This window comes from Ursus maritimus, unplaced genomic scaffold (genome assembly GCF_017311325.1).
Source record: "Ursus maritimus isolate PB19 unplaced genomic scaffold, ASM1731132v1 scaffold_13, whole genome shotgun sequence".
Taxonomy (NCBI): Eukaryota; Metazoa; Chordata; class Mammalia; order Carnivora; family Ursidae; genus Ursus; species Ursus maritimus.
In genome coordinates this window covers 3,101,686-3,121,130 of record NW_024423675.1, presented here as the reverse complement: position 1 = coordinate 3,121,130, position 19,445 = coordinate 3,101,686, and the positions used below count along the sequence as shown (strand labels likewise).

The window sequence follows — 19,445 nt, the reverse complement described above, 5'->3', positions numbered from 1 at the left end:
CCTCAGACATGCTGTGGGAATATCAGATGGCACAGCCACTTGGAAAACAGACTGTCAGTTGCTTAAAATATTAAGTTACCATACAATTCAGCAGTTTCCTCTTAGGTTTACAACCAAGAGAACTGAAAATCTTTCTACAAAAACCTTGTACAGGAATACTCATAGCGGCATTATTCATTATAGCCAAGAAGCAGAAGCAATCCAAATGCCCATCAGCTGACAAAGGATCCAATAAGATGTCTGTAGAGTATTATTTAGCAATAAAAAGGCATGAAGTACTGCTACACAGCTGCTACACAGGGATGAACCTGAGACCAGTCACACAAGATCCCATGTTGTAGGATTCCGTTTAGACGAAGTATCTGAAACAGGAAGAAAGAGGCGGTTGCCCAGGGCTGTGGATAGCACGGGAAGTAACTGCTGCTGGATATGGGGGGCTGTGGACAGCACGGGAAGTAACTGCTGCTGGATATGGGGTTTCTCTGCTGGGTGAGGAACACGTTCTGAAGTTAGATTGGGGGTGTTGGTTGTACAAGTCTGAATATACTGAAGTCTGCTGAATCGTATATTTTGCATGTGTGGTATGTGAATTATATGTCAATAAAGGTTTTACTGATTTTTCTGCCAATATAGAATTGACATATAATACTGTGTAAGTCAATATTTTAAGAAAGCATACTGACCTCAGGAGATACCCTGGACCTTTCTTGAAAAAATCTTTCTGCATCACTGAAGGTTGTTCAGGTAGGTTCTTCAGATGTGACGTGATCCGGTAGTCCGAGGATTCTCTGAGAAGATCACCCCCGGGAATACAGATCTTTGTTGGAAAGAGGACGCTTAATGAGCACGCTGAAGCACTCACCAAAAAGAGCCAGCGTCTGGGTGAACCTGATGCAATTACCTTAGCATCCACACAGAAAGAAGTGAAGCCATCAGGGACGGTCCTTGGTGCATTAGGTTCTCCTCCAGTGATGGGAAGAAAAAGTTCGAAGAATACATTGAAGATGAGAAGTTGACCTGAGGACACTCCGACCAAATGTACAACAGTTAATTTAGTGAAAGTGAAAGCTTATGGAAGAGGCGGGATTGGCAGTTCTACAGACGGATGTCCTCTGTTCTTACACAGATCTAAAAAGTTAATCCAAGAATCTGACCAGCACCTGAAAAATGTAGGAGAAATTTTGCAGAACAATAAATGGTTACCTAGTACTGGACTCTGCATCCCAGAGCACAGAGAGAAGCCGATGGTGGCGTTTGTCCATGACCTGCCTGCATGGCCAGGGTCCACCCTCCCCTCCCACAGCCTCAGCCCACAAGACAAAATAATTCTGAATATCCTTCAGCCGGGTAATCTCATTCAAAATGCATGAGCTAGTTATCAGGTCTGTCCTACTGCAAGGCCATTTGATGGACAGAAGCACTTGTGAACGGTCTCTGAACAGGGGACGCTTTCTTTGTGCGGCACGACGTACCTCTTCAAGTAGACGCAGCTTCTAGTGAATCTCAGGTCTTGACATGACAGATCATCCTTCCATGAGGTGCAGGAGTCAGTGACCTGTGGACGTTCTTCCTAGCAGTGGTGTATGTCAGAGCTTGTGGTTTGAGAGTTTGTATGATGCAAATACCAGACTCCAAGAAAACCTAACAAAACCTGGGATTTGTTTTTATTGTTTTTTAAAGTGTTGGGCAAAAGACTACAAATTGAATTTTCATCTTCCAGAGGCTAAGATTATTATAATCTTAAATAATAATGGACAACTTTTGAGTGCTAAATAAATCTTGGGCTAAACAACTTCTCCCATATGGAACATGCTCGTTAAGGTGTTGGCCAGGTTTGAACTGGTGAAACATTTTGTTTAGCATCTTTATCAGTGTTCTGGCTTAGACAACAAATTACCTTTCTGGATATTCCCTGTGAACTGTACTCACGTGGGGGTGCCTGTGTGGTTGAGTTGGTTAAGTGCCGACTCGATTTTGGCTCAGGTCATGATCTCGGAGTTGTGAGATCGAGCCCTGCATCGGGCTGGGCATGGAGCCTGCTTAAGATTCTCCCTCTCCCTCATCCCCTACCCACCCTCTAAAACGAAACAAAACAAAAACCCGCACAATACACTCTTGGTTGAATGTTAAAGTTTTGTTCCTCAAGTTTAATTTTACAGTACTTGTTCAGTTCATGTATTTGAACTACAATAAGTCAAATATTTATCTTAAAACTTTTTAAATACCAAAGCTTTCTAGCATGAGGATAAGTGGCTAGGGTTATGATTTAGCATACTGACTGTCCCTGCATCATGACCTCCTTTGAAGTGTGCCATCGCGTTAGAAGTTTCTACACTCAGCACAGGCGTTGTGGTGCGTGGGCCTGCGGAGGACTTTATAATACTTGAGGAAAGCAGCACATACTCTCTAGTGTTTGTAGTATTGGAGTCACAGAAGCAGACACTCAGGAGAGGCTGAGACCCACACTTACCTAAATTGTCTCTTTTGTGGAAGAAAAATGCTAGTCAAACCACAGAAGAAAACAGCTCACATCTACTGTGGAAAAAAACTGGGATTATGTAGAGCAAGGTCCAAGCAGAATCGAAAGCAAATTGTCACTTTGTGCCAAACTAGAAATGGCCACAGCCTATTTCCTTCCTTTAGTCAGGCATTTGAGAAATTCTATCAGGATTAAATTTGCTATTTTTGTTTACTAGGAAAAGGAAATTACTTTTTACCCACTCTGGTTTGCATTAGGAAAATTTCTGTGCTGTTTTCTGATTATGTGTCTCATGGATTTAATACATTCGTATTTATCATAGACCAACAATACTACAGAAGAATATTTCCCTTTAAAATCACAACAGAAAACAATCTTAATTTTTTTTCTTATAAGTATTCTAAAAGGTCACTGGTTTTATCTTCTAAATCTTAATCAATTTGACTTTTATATCACGGGAAGAAATGTATTTAGCTTTTACGAATGATTTGTTAGAAAATGTTATTTTACCTGCATACTGTTGTAAGTGAGGTTTTGTTCTCAGTTCAGTATTTTCTAAAAGGTCAGTAGTTTAAACAAAACATTTAAGCTCGCGCTGAGAAATACTTCCATATTATCGGCTTTTGAAAAATTTATTTTTCATGCAGTGCACCTGATCTCTACTTTAAAGCAGATGTATTTACCAGAAGTTATCCTTCTATCAAAACAAGGTAAAGTGTGCCTACGTGAAGGCACTCTCTCTGGGAGCCATAAATCTGGTCAACCACGCAAACCAAAATATACAGTAAATATTCACACTTTCATTTAAATAAGGATTTTAATATCCATAGTGTTGAGAACCATGTTTAATTCTTGGAAGTGAAATTCAAGGTAATAAAAATATTAAATAGAAGACAACATACCTCTCAAGTATCAGCGCTTGACTGAAAAAAAAAAAAGATTTAAGCATGAAAACATCAATTCCTTTATTTTGGGGTCCCAAAGATAAGATTAGAACTATATTCAATCTAACCACAGATTTTACTGTACTCAACGCCGTAATTCACTAACAAAAACCCCACTGCGGTATTACAGCTTTTCTGTGTTTCACATTTTCCCCCATAGCTGTTCAGAGTTCTAATCTCCGTTTCAAACACGATCCACGTGACAGACTCTCAATTACTAGTCTTGCTTCTTTGGAAGAGTACTATTGTGGCATTTGCTCATTTAACAGAAAGCACAAGGGAAAAATAAGGAGATACCCATCAGACCCAAAGTTGAATTTCTGACAATACTAAGAACAAAAACCCCGTTTTTGAAAATAAGCTATGGATCTTGAGATGCTGCCACGAGGCCGGGGTGGAGGCTGACTGATCGTGTTGCCTCCCTGCCTCTGCTGCCTTCCCTATTAAGAGTAAGGACCCACGTATCTACCGGACTAGGTGCCTGTGACTCTTTGCATTCCTCCCTAGTCTCTTACCGTGACTTTGACAAAAATACCTAGTTCATGACAGAAAGCGGCCTGCTTCTGATGGGTAGACGTCACATCATCAAAATCCTTCCTTCCAAAGACTCTACAGTCTAGATAAAATTTAATTTGTTTTCAGCATTTCTCAACAAGGATACTCCTTGGGATAGCAGGAGATACTTGGTAAGTGAAAAGAACTCTTAGACTACAACTTACTGAATATCTCAGGATTTGCTGAGCATCAGGCAGTTCAAGAAATTGAGGTGTACCGAGGAAGGACTCTAAAGCTGTCCGCGACGCCCAGTTAGGGGACCCGAGAAGCTGAGGGCAGCATCTCGCTCTGCAGTGGGGAGGCTCGGCCTGGGGAGCGCAGCAGGGAACCAAGGGAGAAGGCGCCTCTCCGTGGAGCAGAGCCCCAGGGGTCTGGGGAAGAGCGCCACATCCTTCCCGGTGGCTGAGGAACAAGACAGGCTCACAGACACGAACATCAGTGCGAGGGGACATTAAATTGGCCCCTATCCGGGCTGTGGGATGGCACCCTACATCTAGATCTCAGTCTGCCAGGAGTGTGTGTGTCCACAGACTGTCACTATTAACAAGAACAACTGTAAGCTTGATTGGGTGAAAACAAAGGAGCTGTAAACATACCGTGTTTTTCTGGGTGTGCCCATGTCAGGAAATCATTTTCTCTCCGGCTCAATGAGCAACATTTTATTCAAAGTTAGAGACAATAGTCACTCAGTTCCTGTGTTGTTAGAAATCGCATGGGGATTTCTGCGCATACCTGGAATCTGGAGGACAGGCATATGATCCCACACACCGAGGGACAAGAAGCATAGAAGAGAAATCCAAAATTTCAACATACCCAAGCTACGTCTATAACGTATCCTCCACAGAGCAGAGTAAAATCCTCGGGACTCCACAAAGCTGCACAACAGGGGGGTCTGGATCAAGTTACTGAATTATTTTGCTTGACGGAGTCACTGCAAAGCAGTGGGAAACTTTTGAGGCTCTTCAATGACAGGACACAATTAGAAGTGAAATACTTTCAAGCAATAGCCTTACTTCTTTATAAAATGTAGACCGATAAACTCAAATTTAGAAAGGTACCCTTGGATAAGTGGGTGTGATTAAGGATAGACGTTTCAGGTAATTGTTAGATGAACGTTTTTCCAGTAATCTTTAAAATCAGTAGGATTAATCAATTGTAGTATTGTTGTATTTTGGCTGAAAATACAGAAACAATGACCCAATGATTTGAACCTTTCTCATTTGAGTTTATTAACAAATACTCCCAGTGCTATTAGCCAATGCCTCATTATTTTAAGTACCCACCAACTTTGCAAAGTATTTTAAGATATACGGGATCTAGTGACATGAAAATCTTTTTCTCCTCAAAATCTATTTGATCAAGTTTTCATCTGGTTAAAAGGTTAGCATTTTGAGAAGTAGGACTTTGAGAGGGGGATTTAGCGCGTCTCAGCCACAGCTCTTACAGAGAGAGACTCTCATCCGGGCCCAGCAGGTGTGGGCCACATGCATGACTACTGGAGTTCACAAGGGCTTCGTTTTTCTTCTTCCTTTTGATTTATATTATTTCATACATCCTGAATTTTAGGGTTTAGGCTCCGCACATCATCTGTTTCTTAGCATGGCTCACTTAATCTGAGCTTTTGAACCTCAGATGAACCTGGACTGAGGTTATGAGTTTGTAATGAAACCTGAAACTAAGCAACTGTCCCCTGGTTTCAGTCTCATTGTTGAAGTCGTCATAACTTCAGGGCACAGGAAGCATGGGTCTGGCACATTTCAGAAATTCTACTTGTTTTTAAAAGACAAGTCTACTATGTGCATGATAATGGACACCTTGGGCACAGCTGTCCTAGAGCTGCAAGCCAGCAATCAAGAATCCTCCCTGGGCCACTTCCCAGGTCCTAATTTTCCTTCTGCACCTTTGTCCTTAGTTTAGCAAGTTCTTCTTCTAAGCTTTTAATATGTTCCTTCAGGGTGGCCTTGTCTTGCTGGGCCTTCTGACTGGCTTGGCTTCGTGCTTCCTCAATCTTCCTTTCATACCACTTTTCCATCTGAGTAGAAACAGCCTCAAAAAAATACTGGGTAATCTCCAGAGCTTGGGAAGTGTCTCGAACGTGAGGGGTGGTCTGCTCGCTGCCTGCTGCTGGTGGCAGCTGCCCACAGGGGTTGCTGGGTGCTGGTTGCTGGGTCCGATGCCTTGTCTGCCCACTTTTCCCAGACTTCTTGGTTTGGGTGCCCCTGTCAACACAGGGCCCAGCCTGCTGATCACATTTGGCTGCCTCTTTCAAGGGCAGTAAGGCTGTCTGGACCTTGACATTCCTCAGTCGGGAGCCTGTACAGTCTGAGGAAGACAGCTCCTGCTGTAGTCTGTGGGTAGCGGTGGAGTTGAAGGCCTTTTCCTTGGGCCTCACCACCTGAGGAGAACTGTCAGAAGCTGCTACTGGACCCGCAGTGATCACTGATTGATCCACACCTAGTTTCAGAAGGAAAACAAGACCACGTTGACACAGCCCTGTGGCTCTGCGTCGGCATTTCAGAGGCCAGGTAATCCTATACACCATCAGCCTTCCCCACTGCCAACCACCATGTGCAATTTCTCCTCTGCCCTCCCCCCTTCCACGTCCCCCTGATGATCATTTTGGGTGGTTAGGGCTTTCATGGATTAACGACACTGGTGGCATCTAAGCCAAAAAATTGCCGGCCTTCCCTTTAGCTAGTTAGAAAGCTTAGAAAGCTCTGGGTACCATCTTGTGACGGCTAAGGATGACACGGCTCAGCAAGTAGGTCTGAAACAGAGCTGGGTATGTATTGATGAGAATGAATACGCCCATTCCCTAATTTCTGGGCCTTTTCCACACCATAGCCCCAGTTACTAGTTCCAATTCAGAGAGGTGGTCATACTCTCTACCCAGAGCTCCAGCCACGTTCCCTAACTAGACCTCGCATGAAAAATTTGCCCAGGATTTCCCCAATGTTATGGGCACAAAGAACATAAAACTGTGGTTCCAGAAATGGTCTATAATAACATAATACACTTGACATACCAAGATTCCTCACAGAGGCCTAATTACAAAGGCTCTACATGTCCGCAAAGTCATCACCGAGTATAATCACTGCGGCTGATGAACAGACACTTTGCTTGAAAGATCTCTTTATCTAGCACCTGGGGCGGCTTCAATACATGAACCGCTGCTTATGGAGGTTTACGTAGCTGGACTAAGGTCAAAGGCTGATCAAGGAGAAGAAAGGAGAAAGCAGCGCCAGAGCCAGGGCAAGAGCCCCGCTGAGGAGACAGATGTTTGTTCAAAACTCTTCATCTTTGGGGCCCAGTCTGACACCATCAATATTGTACCTGAAACACAGCTATAACCAGTCAACAATTCCTTTATTCCTTCATTCAGATATTTTGAACACTTAAATAGGAGTACTTTATTGATGCATAGGAACTGAATGTACAACAATAAGCAAAGAAAGTTCTCAGCCCTATAGACTTTACAATCCAGTGTTGCCCACAGCCCTATCCTAGGGGCTGCCTTTGGACACAGCGGAGAACGGTATCTGGGGGTTTGACCATCTTTGGATGGAATGGCTCTCTCTGCCCATGTGTTACCTGTAGAGGACTCGCAAGTAGATGGTGTGGATTTGCTCCTAGAGGCCCTGGAATCTCCAGAAAGCTTCAGCTCCAGATTCTGAATCTTTAACATGCACCAGGTTTTTAATTCATCCACCAAGGACATCTAAAACAAACAAACAAACAAAAACAACCCCGCACAAATGATGAATTGGACATGTGATTTATGAATGAAAGCATCAAGAGTGGACTTTTCAATTATGATAGTTCCAGATATCATCTTGACAGGCCTCAAAGCTGTGGATGACCTCCCCTCCCACAGCCACACGGCCTTCTCTGCTTGCCCTCCCCTAGACGAGGATTCACCCAGCACCAAGCCTGATAGTTTCTGTAGTCTTTGAGTGACTTAAGAGACACCTTGAACACCCAGAGCTTCCCAAATCTTACAAATCAAGAATTTTTGGCTGCTCAGGAGCATGAACTCTCTCATACTCAACAAGTACTCATTTTATGTCTGTGGTCTCAGGTAGACAAACTCCCCAAGGGCAGGAACCAAATCTTGCTCAACAACAGAGCAGTGCCCAACAAATGCACAATACCTAGAGGGGATTCAGAGCAGAGACTACAGCTTCGCCTGGGTATTCTACGAACGGTTCAGTCTCCAGCTCTTACCAGAATATTCAGCAACAAATGGACTGAACTACATGTTATTTTCTATTCATTATATAAATGAATAAAAGGACATTAAAAAGGACGTGCTACGTAATACAAATGCTTTTATGGGTTCTTGGCCTCTGGGTTTTCAGTGATGGGTCCATCTTAACTCAGTGGAGACGTGTAGTAAATACCCGGCTAAGGGCAGAGCCTGGTTTTCACCTGTCGTTTCTCTCCGTCGTGCTTCTCGGCGTCGGAGTGCTGCTGCAGGCGGTTCAAGCACTCTGTTCTCTCTGCTGAGAGCCGCTCAACCATCAGCTTGTCCAGAACACGCATCTGGGATTCAATGGGCAGAGAGCAAAGGACTGAGATGACCGCAGGATGGTCCCTTGACTCCTGAGACGGGGCTCTGGGGGACCAAGCAGTGGCCAGAGGAAAGAGAAGCAAACCTCAACTTCTCTTTTATCCTAGTTTCATCTAGTATTCATTGAACCCTAGGTTTTCACAATCCCTGAGCATGTTTCTGTGCAGTCACGCCTTTTTCCCATTTGTTAAATTCCTAAGGGGTTGAAGAGACTGAACACACAGTAAATCTACAACTTGAGCCAATGCAGACCTAGTATTAGGGTAACCTGAGGTGTGACTTAGGGAGGTGGGTGGGGGTTTGGGTGAAATAGGTGATGGGGATTAAGGAATGAACTTGATGGGATGGGCACCGGGTGATGTGCGAAACTGCTGAATCACCATATTGTACACCTGAAACATAACACTGTGTGTTAACTGTACTGGAGGTCAACAAAATAAATCGGGTACTAGACAAAAACAAATTATATGTTTAACTCCATATACAGAAGAGTACGTTGCCATTAAATAGCACACCGAAACTCAACATGTCGAAGACATTACTACGTTTAAACATAAGCTACAAAGATGGCAAGGGCTCTTCGGGTCCCAGATGAAGTCGTAAGACCTGTAATCTACTCCACAGACCCACCAAATCTACACCCGTTTACAGAGCAATTCCTCCTCAAGACCTGAGGGATGACCGAGCAGTTTGCGTACCACAGAAGATAAGCCATACAGAGCAGAGCAAGGGAGGCAGAGACACGGCAGCAAAGGGAACCCCCACCCCCAACACTGCACAGTAGTGGGGACAGGACTGGGAACGTGGGAAGATTGGTCTGCCCTGGTGCACAGGAGAAAAAACAGGATTTCAAAGGGCAACTAGAATACAAAGGAACCAGATCCCTGCCAAATGTCAGGGGAGCCACTGGAACGGTCTCTAGGTCACAAGGGCTGGCAAGCACCAGAGTCTACGTTCCTCCTCCACCTTGATGTCGCAGATGCGAGCCTGGGCACCACAGCCATCCTGCCGCCTCGGGGAGCCCTGCCCTACGCCACCACCAGCCCCAGCTGTCCCGCCAATGCAACCCCAGCATGGGACACACATCACACCCTCGGTCAGTGCTCACTACGGCTCCAGCCGTTTTGCCGAGGTGACACAGGCGCAACGCACCTTGAACGCTCCAGGCCCCTCGCTTCAACTCCAAATGACCTGCCAGGGCGCACTCAACTCCGTGCCCTGAGACCTCCCCGCCCGAGTCCCCTTTGCTCCAGACCACGTGCTCGGGTGCATCCCGGGAACAGCACCTGGAGCACATCAGCTTCGGCTGAACTGCCGGGGGGCCAATGGCACAGAGGGCCCTGGGACTGCCCCACTCTGCACCCACTTCAGCTCAGGCCATCCCACTGACAGCCCCAGGGCAGAGAGCCTGGGGAGCCCCCAGGCCACCCCAGCCACGGTTCTGCCAGCCAGCCAAAGTCACCAAGCGTGATACCCTCTACACAGGGGATGGCTACACCTCAGACTGTTCCTTCACGTTGAGGATAAGGAGCTGTTCTGCTTCGTTCTGAGGAACAAAAGCAGAAAGTCAAGCAAATGAGGAGACGGAGGACTACGCTTCAAACAAAAGAACAAAACAAAAGAACTAAATGAAACGGAGGTAGCCAACCTGCCTGGTGAGAGTTCAAAGTGATGGTCTTAAAGATGCTGAGCGGCTGCACAGAGGGGTGAATTCAGAACTCCAACAAAGAAACAGAAGATATAAAAAGAACCAATCAGATGAAGAATATAGTAACTAAGATGAAAACCACAATAGAAGGAACCAACAGAATAGAGGGTGAAGAAGAATGGGTCTGGAATCTGGAAGACGAGGTAATGGCAAGCACCCAGACTGAACAAGAGAAAAAGAATTTTAAAAAATAACCATAGGTGAAGGGATCTCTTCGGCAACCACAAACATTCGCAATACGGACATCCCAGAAGGAAGGGAGAGAGAAAAGGGAACAGAAAACTTATTTGAAGAGATAGCTGAAACGTCCCTGAGCTGGGGAAGGAAAATAGGTCAGGAAGCACAGAGTTCTAAACTAAATGAACCCAAAGGAGATCCACACAGTGACACATAAATAAAAGGTCAAGAGTAAAGAGAAAGAGAATTTCTAAAGCGGCAAAAGAAAATAACATTCAAGGAAACCCCCATAATGCTATCAGCTGATTTTTAAGAAACTCTGAAGGCCAGAGGAAGTGACAGGATATATTCAAAGCACTGAAACAAAAAAACCCTACAACCAAGACTCCTCTGCGCACCAAGTTTATTATTCAGAATCGAAAGAGAGAGAAAGACTTTAACAAACAAAAGGTGAATGAGTTCGTCACCACTAAAACAGCCTTACAAGAAAATTTTTTTTAAGATTCCACTTATTTATTTGAGAGAGAGAGAGAGAACACAAATTGGAGAGGGGCAGAGGGAGAGGGCAAAGCAGACTCCCTCCCTGCTGAGCAGGGAGCCCGACTCAGGGCTCAATCCCAGCACCCCAGGATCATGACCTGAGCTGAAGACAAATGTTTGTCCTGAGCCACCCCAGTACCCCAACCTTACAAGAAATTTTAAAGAGATTTTTTTTAAGTAGTAAAAAGGCCATAATTAGAAAATTATGAAAAAAAAAAGAGTTCATGAGTAAAAGCAACATACAGTACAGGTAGTAAAGCACTCCGGTGTGAAGGTTAAGAGACAAAGTGAAATTGTATCTTTAAAGTTAGTTAAGGAAACTCAAAAGAAAGATACAAAATGACAGCATACAAAAAACGTGGGGGGGGGGTCAGTAAAAATGAAGTTCTTTTTGAATGTATTCAAACTTAAGTGACAATTTTTTTCTTTTTTTTTTTTTGGAGAGAGAGAATGTATGTGCACATGAACGGAGGGTTGGGGTGGGGAGAGATGGGGGAGAGGGAGAGCAAGAATCTCAAGCAGGCTCCATGCCTGGCACAGAGCACAATGTGGGGCTTGATCTCACGACCCTGAGATCATGACCTGAGCCAAAATCAAGAGAGTTGGTCACTTAACCAAATGAGCCACCCAGGCTCCCCAGGTGACCATCAATGTACCATAGCCTGCTGTATACTTAGGATGTTCTATATGAATCGGATGGTAAACACAAAACTCAAACCTAGGATACACACACACACACACACACACAAAAGTGAAGCAGAACACTAAACAAAGTCATCAATCATAAGGAAACAGCAAGAGAGGAACAGAATTACAAAACAAGAAAACAATAAAATGGCAATAGGTACATAACTATCAATAATTAAATGTAAATGGTCTAAATGATCCAATCAAGAGACAGAGGGTGATTGAATAGATTAAAAAAAAAAAAAAAAGACCCATCTATTTGCCGCCTACAGGATACTCACTTCAGACTTAAAGGCACACACAGACTGAAAGTGAAGGGATAGAAGAGATTCCATGCAAATCAAAGGGGAGTGGGGAGGAGGTAGCCAGGGTAGTAATACTCACAAGAAACAGACTTTAAAACAAACTTTAAAACAGACTGAACAAGAGACAAAGAAGAGCATTACCTAAGGATAAAGGGATCAATCCAACAAGAGGATTTTAACAATTGTAAACACATATGCACCTAACATCAAAGCACCTAAATATGTAAAGCAAACATTAGGAGACAAAGGAAGAAACTGATAGTAATACAATAATACTGGGAGACTTTAACATCCCACTTACATCAGTGGAGAAATCATTTAGATAGAAAATAAGGAAACTGTCTTTAAAGATTCTATTTATTTACCTGAGAGAGAGACAGCACGCGCGAGTGCGTGTGTGCAAGCACAAGCAGGGGGAGTCACAGGCTGAGGGAGAAACAGGCTCCTGGCTGAGCGGGAGCCCGATGCAGGACTCCATCCCAGGACCCTGGATCACGACCTGAGCCGAAGGCAGACGCTCAATGAACTGAGACACCCAGGCGCCGCCCAGGAAATTGTCTTTGAACAACACATTAGACCAGTTGGACTTAATAGATATTTATAGAACATTCTATCCAAAAACAGAATACACATTCAAGTGCACATGGAACATTCTTCAGAATAGATCATGTGTTAAAACAAGTCTCAATAAATGTAAGATGACTGAAATCATATCAAGCACCTTTTCTGACCATAAAAATATGAAACTAGAAATCTGCCTTCAGCTCAGGTCATGATGTCAGGGTTCTGTGATCATGACCCCAGTATACTGGGATCGAGTCCCACATTGGGCTCCCTGCTCAGTGGGGAGTCTGCTTCTCTCTCTCCCTCTGCCCTTCGTCCCTGCTCATGCATGTTCTCTAACAAAATTTTTTTTTAAAGATTTTATTTATTTGACAGACAGACAGCCAGCGAGAGAGGGAACACAAGCAGAGGGAGTGGGACAGGAAGAAGCAGGCTCCCAGCAAAGCAGGAAGCCCGATGCGGGGCTCGATCCCAGGACCCTGGGATCATGCCCTGAGCCGAAGGCAGATGCTTAATGACTGAGCCATCCAGGCGCCCCTCTAACAAAATATTTTTTAAAAATTGTTAATACCTATTCTTCCCAAACTATTCCAAAAAAATAAGCATACATACACCAATGGAACAGAATAGAGAAACCAGAAATGGACCCTCAACTCTATAGTCAACTAATCTTCGACAAAGCAAGAAAGAATATCCAATGGAAAAAGGACAGTCTCTTCAACAAATGGTGCTGGGAAAATTGGACAGCCACATGCAGAAGAATGAAACTGGACCACTTCCTTACACCATTCACAAAAATAGACTCAAAATGGATGAACGACCTAAATGTGAGACAGGAATCCATCAAAATCCTTAAGAAGAACACAGGCAGCAACCTCTTCGACCTTGGCCGCAGCAACTTCTTGCTAGACACGTCTCCAAAGGCAAGGGAAACAAAGGCAAAAATGAACTATTGGGACCTGATCAACATAAAAAGCTTCTGCACAAAGGAAACAGTCAATGAAACCAAAAGATGACAGAATGGGAAAAGATATTTGCAAATGTCTTATCAGATAAAGAGCTAGTATCCAAAATCTATAAAGAACTTATCAAACTCATTACCCAAATAACAAATAATCCAATCAAGAAATGAGCAGAAGACACGAATAGACATTTCTTCAAGGAAGACATACAAATGGCCAACAGACACATGAAAAAATGCTCAACATCACTCGGCATCAGGGAAATACAAATCAAAACCACAATGAGATGCCACCTCACACCAGTCAGAATGGCTAAAATTAACAAGTCAGGAAACAACAGATGTTGGTGAGGATGTGGAGAAAGGGGAACCCTCCTACACTGTTGGTGGGAATGCAAGCTGATGCAGCCACTCTGGAAAACAGTGTGGAGGTTCCTCAAAAAGTTGAAAACAGAGTTACCCTATGACCCGGCAATTGCACTACTGGGTATTTATCCCAAAGATACAAATGTAGTGATCCAAAGGGGCACCTGCACCCCAATATTTATAGCAACAATGTCCACAACAGCCAGACTATGGGAAGAGCCCAGATGTCCATCAACAGAAGAATGGATAAAGAAAATGTGGTGTGTCTGTGTATACACACACACACACACACACACACACAATGGAATATTACTCAGCCATCAAAAAATGAAATCTTGCCATTTGCAGTGATGCGGATACTATGCTAAGTGAAATAAGTCAATCACAGAACAGATTATATAATCTCACTCATGTGGAATTTAAGAGACAAGACAGAGGATCATGGGGGAAGGGGGAAAGAATAAAACAAGACAAAGTTAGAGGCAGATAGACCATGAGAGACTTTTAATCACAAGAAACAAACTGGGGGTTGCTGGAGGGAAGGGGGTGGGGAGGATGGGGTAACTGGGTGATGGACATTAAGGAGGGCACGTGATATGATGAACACTGGGTGTTATATAAGAGCGATGAATCACCAACCCCTATCTCTGAAACCAATAATACATTATATGTTAATTAAATTTTAATTAAAAAATATTTTTAAAAATCTGAATAAATGAGCTTGAAAGAAATCACAAAGGCAGGCCTCCTCCCTGACAGCCCGCCTGACACGCTCAGCACAGAGGCTACAGAAGAGAAGGATGTGCTGAGGGCTCTGATTTCCTTTCCTGTCGGGATACCTGGACGTGCAGCGCTCCGGGCCACCCACTGACCTGGTGCTGGGTCTTGTTCTCCATGTGTCCCAGCTTTGTGTTCATTTTATCCTGAACTGAGCCCAGCTCTGCCTTGATCTCCTCCACAGCTGCCTCCAACTGATTCTCCAGCTTGTTGATTAGGGGTTCACACCGACAGCCGTTTATGGGTGCCTGACGGGAACAGTAAAGGAATCAATCCACTCAATCATTCCTTCAACAAATTGGTTTTGAGGACCATCCAGTGCCAGTCAGTGTGCAGGGGGGAATACAGATGATGGAGGAGGCAGGTTCCCCCCCGGCGTAACTTTGGGATGTCCAGTGGGCCAAGCTTTGGGACCAACAGGCACTAAGAAGATTCAGAGAGCGCCAGTGCTTGTTGCTTTTATCCACTCTGGGGCCTCAAGACGATCCAGTCACCTAAGCATGGTGTGGAAAGCTTTGTAACTACCGCTGCGTGCCTGGGCCTAAGCTGGGGGTGCGCCTGCAATTCAGGTCAGGAGGGCCGCCTGCTTTATCTTCGAAGCTCATGCCCTCAGTCAACACTGAGAGTGGTCCCCAGGAATAGGGACACATGCACGGCCTTGCCTTAGGCCTGTGGTCCTAGGTCCAGACGGGGCTTGCCAGGTACCTGCATCACTTTCCCGTCCTTGCCGCGGTACAGCGTGTACAGCTGGTAGGCTCTGAACTCATGGGGAGGGGGTGGCGGGGAACATCGGTGCCTGGGCCTCTTTTTAGGATGACTATGAGCATGCGAGGTCTTCTGGTGTCCAGGCTGTTGGTCTGCTGGTGGGGTGGGGTCAGAAAACGCTGACACCTGTGGGAGAGGAAGGGACAATGCCCCCGAGCACTGTGACATCTACAGGACTGACACCCAGCCAACCACTCCCTTCTCACTCACGTGTGCCGAAGACCCAGCTTGCTCTGTCTCACGGCATTCCGCTCCAAGCACCCCACGTCAAAAGAAATACATCAGCTCGCTAACCTTGTGTTTGAAGTTAGCCAGATTTACTTTTTGTGCTCTGGCTCCCAACCAGCAAGCCAAGCAAAGTGGCTTTTCAGCTACTGGGCATGACGCTATCCCAGGGCCCTCTGCCAACCTGCCTCCCAGCCCTCTCCACGCTGCTTTCACGTGCCTCCTGACCTTGGGCCTTGACTTTCTCTGCCTATTGTCCTTTGCTCTGGGCTCTGGGGAGGCGGACAGGATATCTTCTCTGGCCTCTTCTTTCCCGGGTACAGCCTGTTCACTGCTGGGGGTGTCTCCTGCTGAGACACTTCCCTACAGAGGAAAGAAAAAAAGCCCAGAAACCAGTTCTAATTGCCCCCCCCCTCTATCTTTTTCTGTAATGGTGTAAAATTCTGTTTGCGAGACTGCATCTGCTAAAGGACCTAGGGGACATGGCGCCAGTGGCAAACAGGGAACGCTGCCCGGTGGTCCACACTGCACAGATTCTGTTTTCCCAGTTGCTTGAATATTTGGCTTTGACTAAATATAGCCTTGGGTCTAATTCTATATTCTAGAGCTTTGGGAACCTACCACAAACACCTCAGCGTGAGATTTTTGATTTTTTTGCATTTCGACAACTGCACCAACAATAAAAACACATTCATTCTTTGACCTGGGACCTCACAATTCATAATGGAGTAGGAGAAACCTCTGAAATGAAAAAACATCCCATTTCCACTCCTTATAAGAACTTTTACAAATTAACATATACAATTCAACCACAGGAACTTAATCAGAGTTACAATGCCTTAACCCTGGAAACGGGTAAGAAGATTTTGAAATACAATGATGAGTACTTGGTATCAAATTCTATGGGCCAAAAGTTGTCTTTACATCCAAGCCTTTTTCGTCCTGGGAGAGCGGAAAGGCACGGTTCATTCCAAGGCTACAGTGGCTAGTCGTGCAAGCTGTCCCCGTACAAGGGCACCTGCAGAGGGAGCTGAAAGCCAGCTCGGGTTCTCTGTAGCGTATGAGCCCGAGCAGGGGGCATCTTCTTCTCAGTTCTCACAGAGGAATTACCTGTCCTAGCACAGCCTCAGTCGTTCCCTTAAGCAAAAAGGAAGCAACCTAGACCGGTGGTTGCGAAACTTTAGTCCACATTGGAATCACCCGCCGGGCTTGTTCAAAGACTGCTGGACCCCTCCCAGAGTTTCTGATCCAGTGGGTCTGAGGTGAAACCCCGGACTCTGCATCATTAACAAGGTCCCAGATGACACAGCGGACACCACACTTTGCACCCCTGCTCTATACAGTTAAGGGCACAGTGTCCGAGGCAGAGCCGTCCACATGGTGGTGACAAGGCCACAGATATGGGGGTTAGAAAATATGGGCAAACAGGCTCAGGATCCGAACCCTTGGAGGAGTGGAGGACAGGGAGCTGAAGAGAAAGCGCAGACAACAGCGTGCAGAACCAGAGGACAGCAGAGACAGAGGAGGGCGTGGCCGCTGCCACACGAGCCCAGAAGCCGCGGTGCCAGTGTCCCACCCTCTGGAAGGGGGTGAAGTTGGGGAGGGCGGGAGGGCTACCCCCCACCTTGCTTTGTGCCACCTCATCTCTTGGCACAGACTGAGCTCTCCTCTCTTCCTTGAGCCTCTCTCTCTTTTTCCTCAGGCTTCGCCCACGACTGAAGCGCAAGACCTGAAGGAGGCAAGAAGCATCGTTACAAACCACCGGCGTGCGCAGCATCAGCAAGATGGAATCGTCCTTGGACCTGGTGCTCTGATCTAATGGAGCTTCCAGCCTAGCGGGAGAGACCAAGCATTCACGTCAACAAGCACTTCCAGACTGCCTGCAAGGCTTCCTAGGTCCTGTGCCGGGCGGGCTCTCTAGGGACCCAGACGGGAGGAGCTCGTTATCCCTGAGCTCCAGGAGCTTGCAGTCTAGGACCAGAACAACAGGCGTTTACGCGCTGGGCCAGGGCCACCATATAGGTGTGTCTAGGCTGTGCACGGCTGAACTCCAGGGAACACCACTCACAGAGACCAGGACAGGAATGGCACCCCCCTGGAGTGCTAGAACGCGGTAGCCCCAGGCCAGGCACAGGCTCACTGTCTTGGTACACTAGACCTGAACTAGCCCATCAGATGTTCTCTTGACCAAACCATATTCAAGGCATTTGTAGTGTGATTCAAACACTGAGGTGCATCTGTGAACCATGGGACCAACTATGGGACAGAAATCTCTTCCCCAGAAGAAAGCATTTGGTCTGCCCCTTCGAGGGCAGGAAGGCAGAATGGACACAGGCAAGTAGACATGGGGTCCGATAGCCCGATTTTGGAACCCAGCAGCAGCTAGCTGTAGAATCTTTGGGGAAGTTATTGCCTTCTGTGTATTCTCAAATGTACGTATGGGAGTTAATGGAATTAACCAAGGTAAAGCAGGCGGCTGGCACACCCTGGACCATCAGGCATGGTTAGGTGCCTTCCTCCTGCCTCAGGCCCTAGAGTGCCTTGATCGGCACAGGCAGTCTAAGCAGAGTACAGACCTTTGAGCTGGCAGAAACCTTCAGTCTCTGGCCCAGCTCCACACCCTTCCCCCAGGCCCCTTGCTCCCCGTTCCACCAGCACCCCCTTCAACCAAGGAGGTCCAGGAAGTGAAAACACCCTTTTCAAGGTCTCGTAAATTTTCTGCAATAAAACATTTTGTCTTCATAGGTCGATAGTTCAGCACAGTCTTCAGCTCAATGTTCAACTTTCTTGTGTTCATTAAATTCAAGTGACACAATTATGGGACAAAAAGAACCTCTACAGGCAGCAGGTACCATCTACATGGAGATTTCCTGACAATATCTGCCTGTGGCTGAACCAGATGTTTAAATAGTATCCTCATCCCCTAAGCCAGCAGCTCTGAAAGTGTCGGGAACCCTGGGTCCATGAGGCTAAAATTATCTTCATAATATTACAACAGCGTCGGCCTTTCTCTCTCAGAGTGACAGCGGTGTTTCCCCGGAAGCTGCACACGATACTGCAAAGGCTCACATGTGGAAGAAAAGGCGAGCCCTCCCCTCTTCTTTGCAGGAGAACAGTATGGAGATTTGCAGAAATGTAAAATAATGCTACTTACTCTTCTCACACCACTGGTTTTTATAAAGTTACTTTTCACAAAAACAAGTTCATTTTGTGGTAACAGAGTTAAAAATGTTCATTTAAAAACAACATTCCTCAAGTTGAATTTCAAATATGGTAACTATAACAGATATAAACACAGCTCTCTATGGGCCTCTAGAACATTAAGTGTCCCTAGACCAAGAGGCCCGAGAGCCACTGTCCTAAGCCCTTTCTTAAGCTAAATTCAGACTCACAAGGAAGTCAAGTTTGATGCGAGGAACTGACTAGTGCCCATCGCTCATTCAACTTACGGACCCCTGGAACAGAATACAGCCCCAGCATCAACCCCAAATTCACTTTCAGAAGCATTTGTGAACCGTATCAATCTAAAATGAGAAGGGATACTCAGAGGTCACCCAAATCATCAGCATAATTCCCTCCACAGACCATGTTATTGGCCAGGGAAAATAACTTTGCATGGCTTACAGCCTTTCTCAGCGAACCCTATCATCTACTAAATGGAATGTCATCAATCTCCAGCTCACAGAAATCAGGGTATATGGAGCTTTAGAAAGTAACCTCTTAGAACTGCTGTGAGCCAGTGAAATCCATGGTCAGCTAAGGTGCCACGGCAAGGAATTTCCTGTTTCACACAGAGGAAGGCTAGTTCTAGAACTTCAGAAC

General features: G+C 45.6%; 1 protein-coding gene across 5 annotated transcripts in view; it reads right to left on the bottom strand.

Annotated features, from left to right (window-relative positions):
- Positions 1 to 5,186: 5,186 nt before the first annotated feature.
- Positions 5,187 to 19,445, bottom strand: part of ANKRD6 (ankyrin repeat domain 6) — a 63,063-nt gene continuing 48,804 nt past the window's right edge. For 3 of the 5 annotated variants that reach the window (XM_008687570.2, XM_040627536.1, XM_040627537.1), the window contains 7 exons: positions 17,248 to 17,352; positions 15,852 to 15,986; positions 15,339 to 15,524; positions 14,729 to 14,881; positions 8,407 to 8,520; positions 7,570 to 7,696; positions 5,187 to 6,432 (listed from right to left, as the gene is read on the bottom strand). In XM_008687570.2, coding sequence (XP_008685792.2) covers positions 5,861 to 6,432; positions 7,570 to 7,696; positions 8,407 to 8,520; positions 14,729 to 14,881; positions 15,339 to 15,524; positions 15,852 to 15,986; positions 17,248 to 17,352 — 1,392 coding nt within the window. In that variant the 3' untranslated portion in view covers positions 5,187 to 5,860. The remainder of the gene's footprint in view (positions 6,433 to 7,569; positions 7,697 to 8,406; positions 8,521 to 14,728; positions 14,882 to 15,338; positions 15,525 to 15,851; positions 15,987 to 17,247; positions 17,353 to 19,445) is intronic. The other 2 variants (XM_008687575.2, XM_040627538.1) reach the window with 2 other exon arrangements.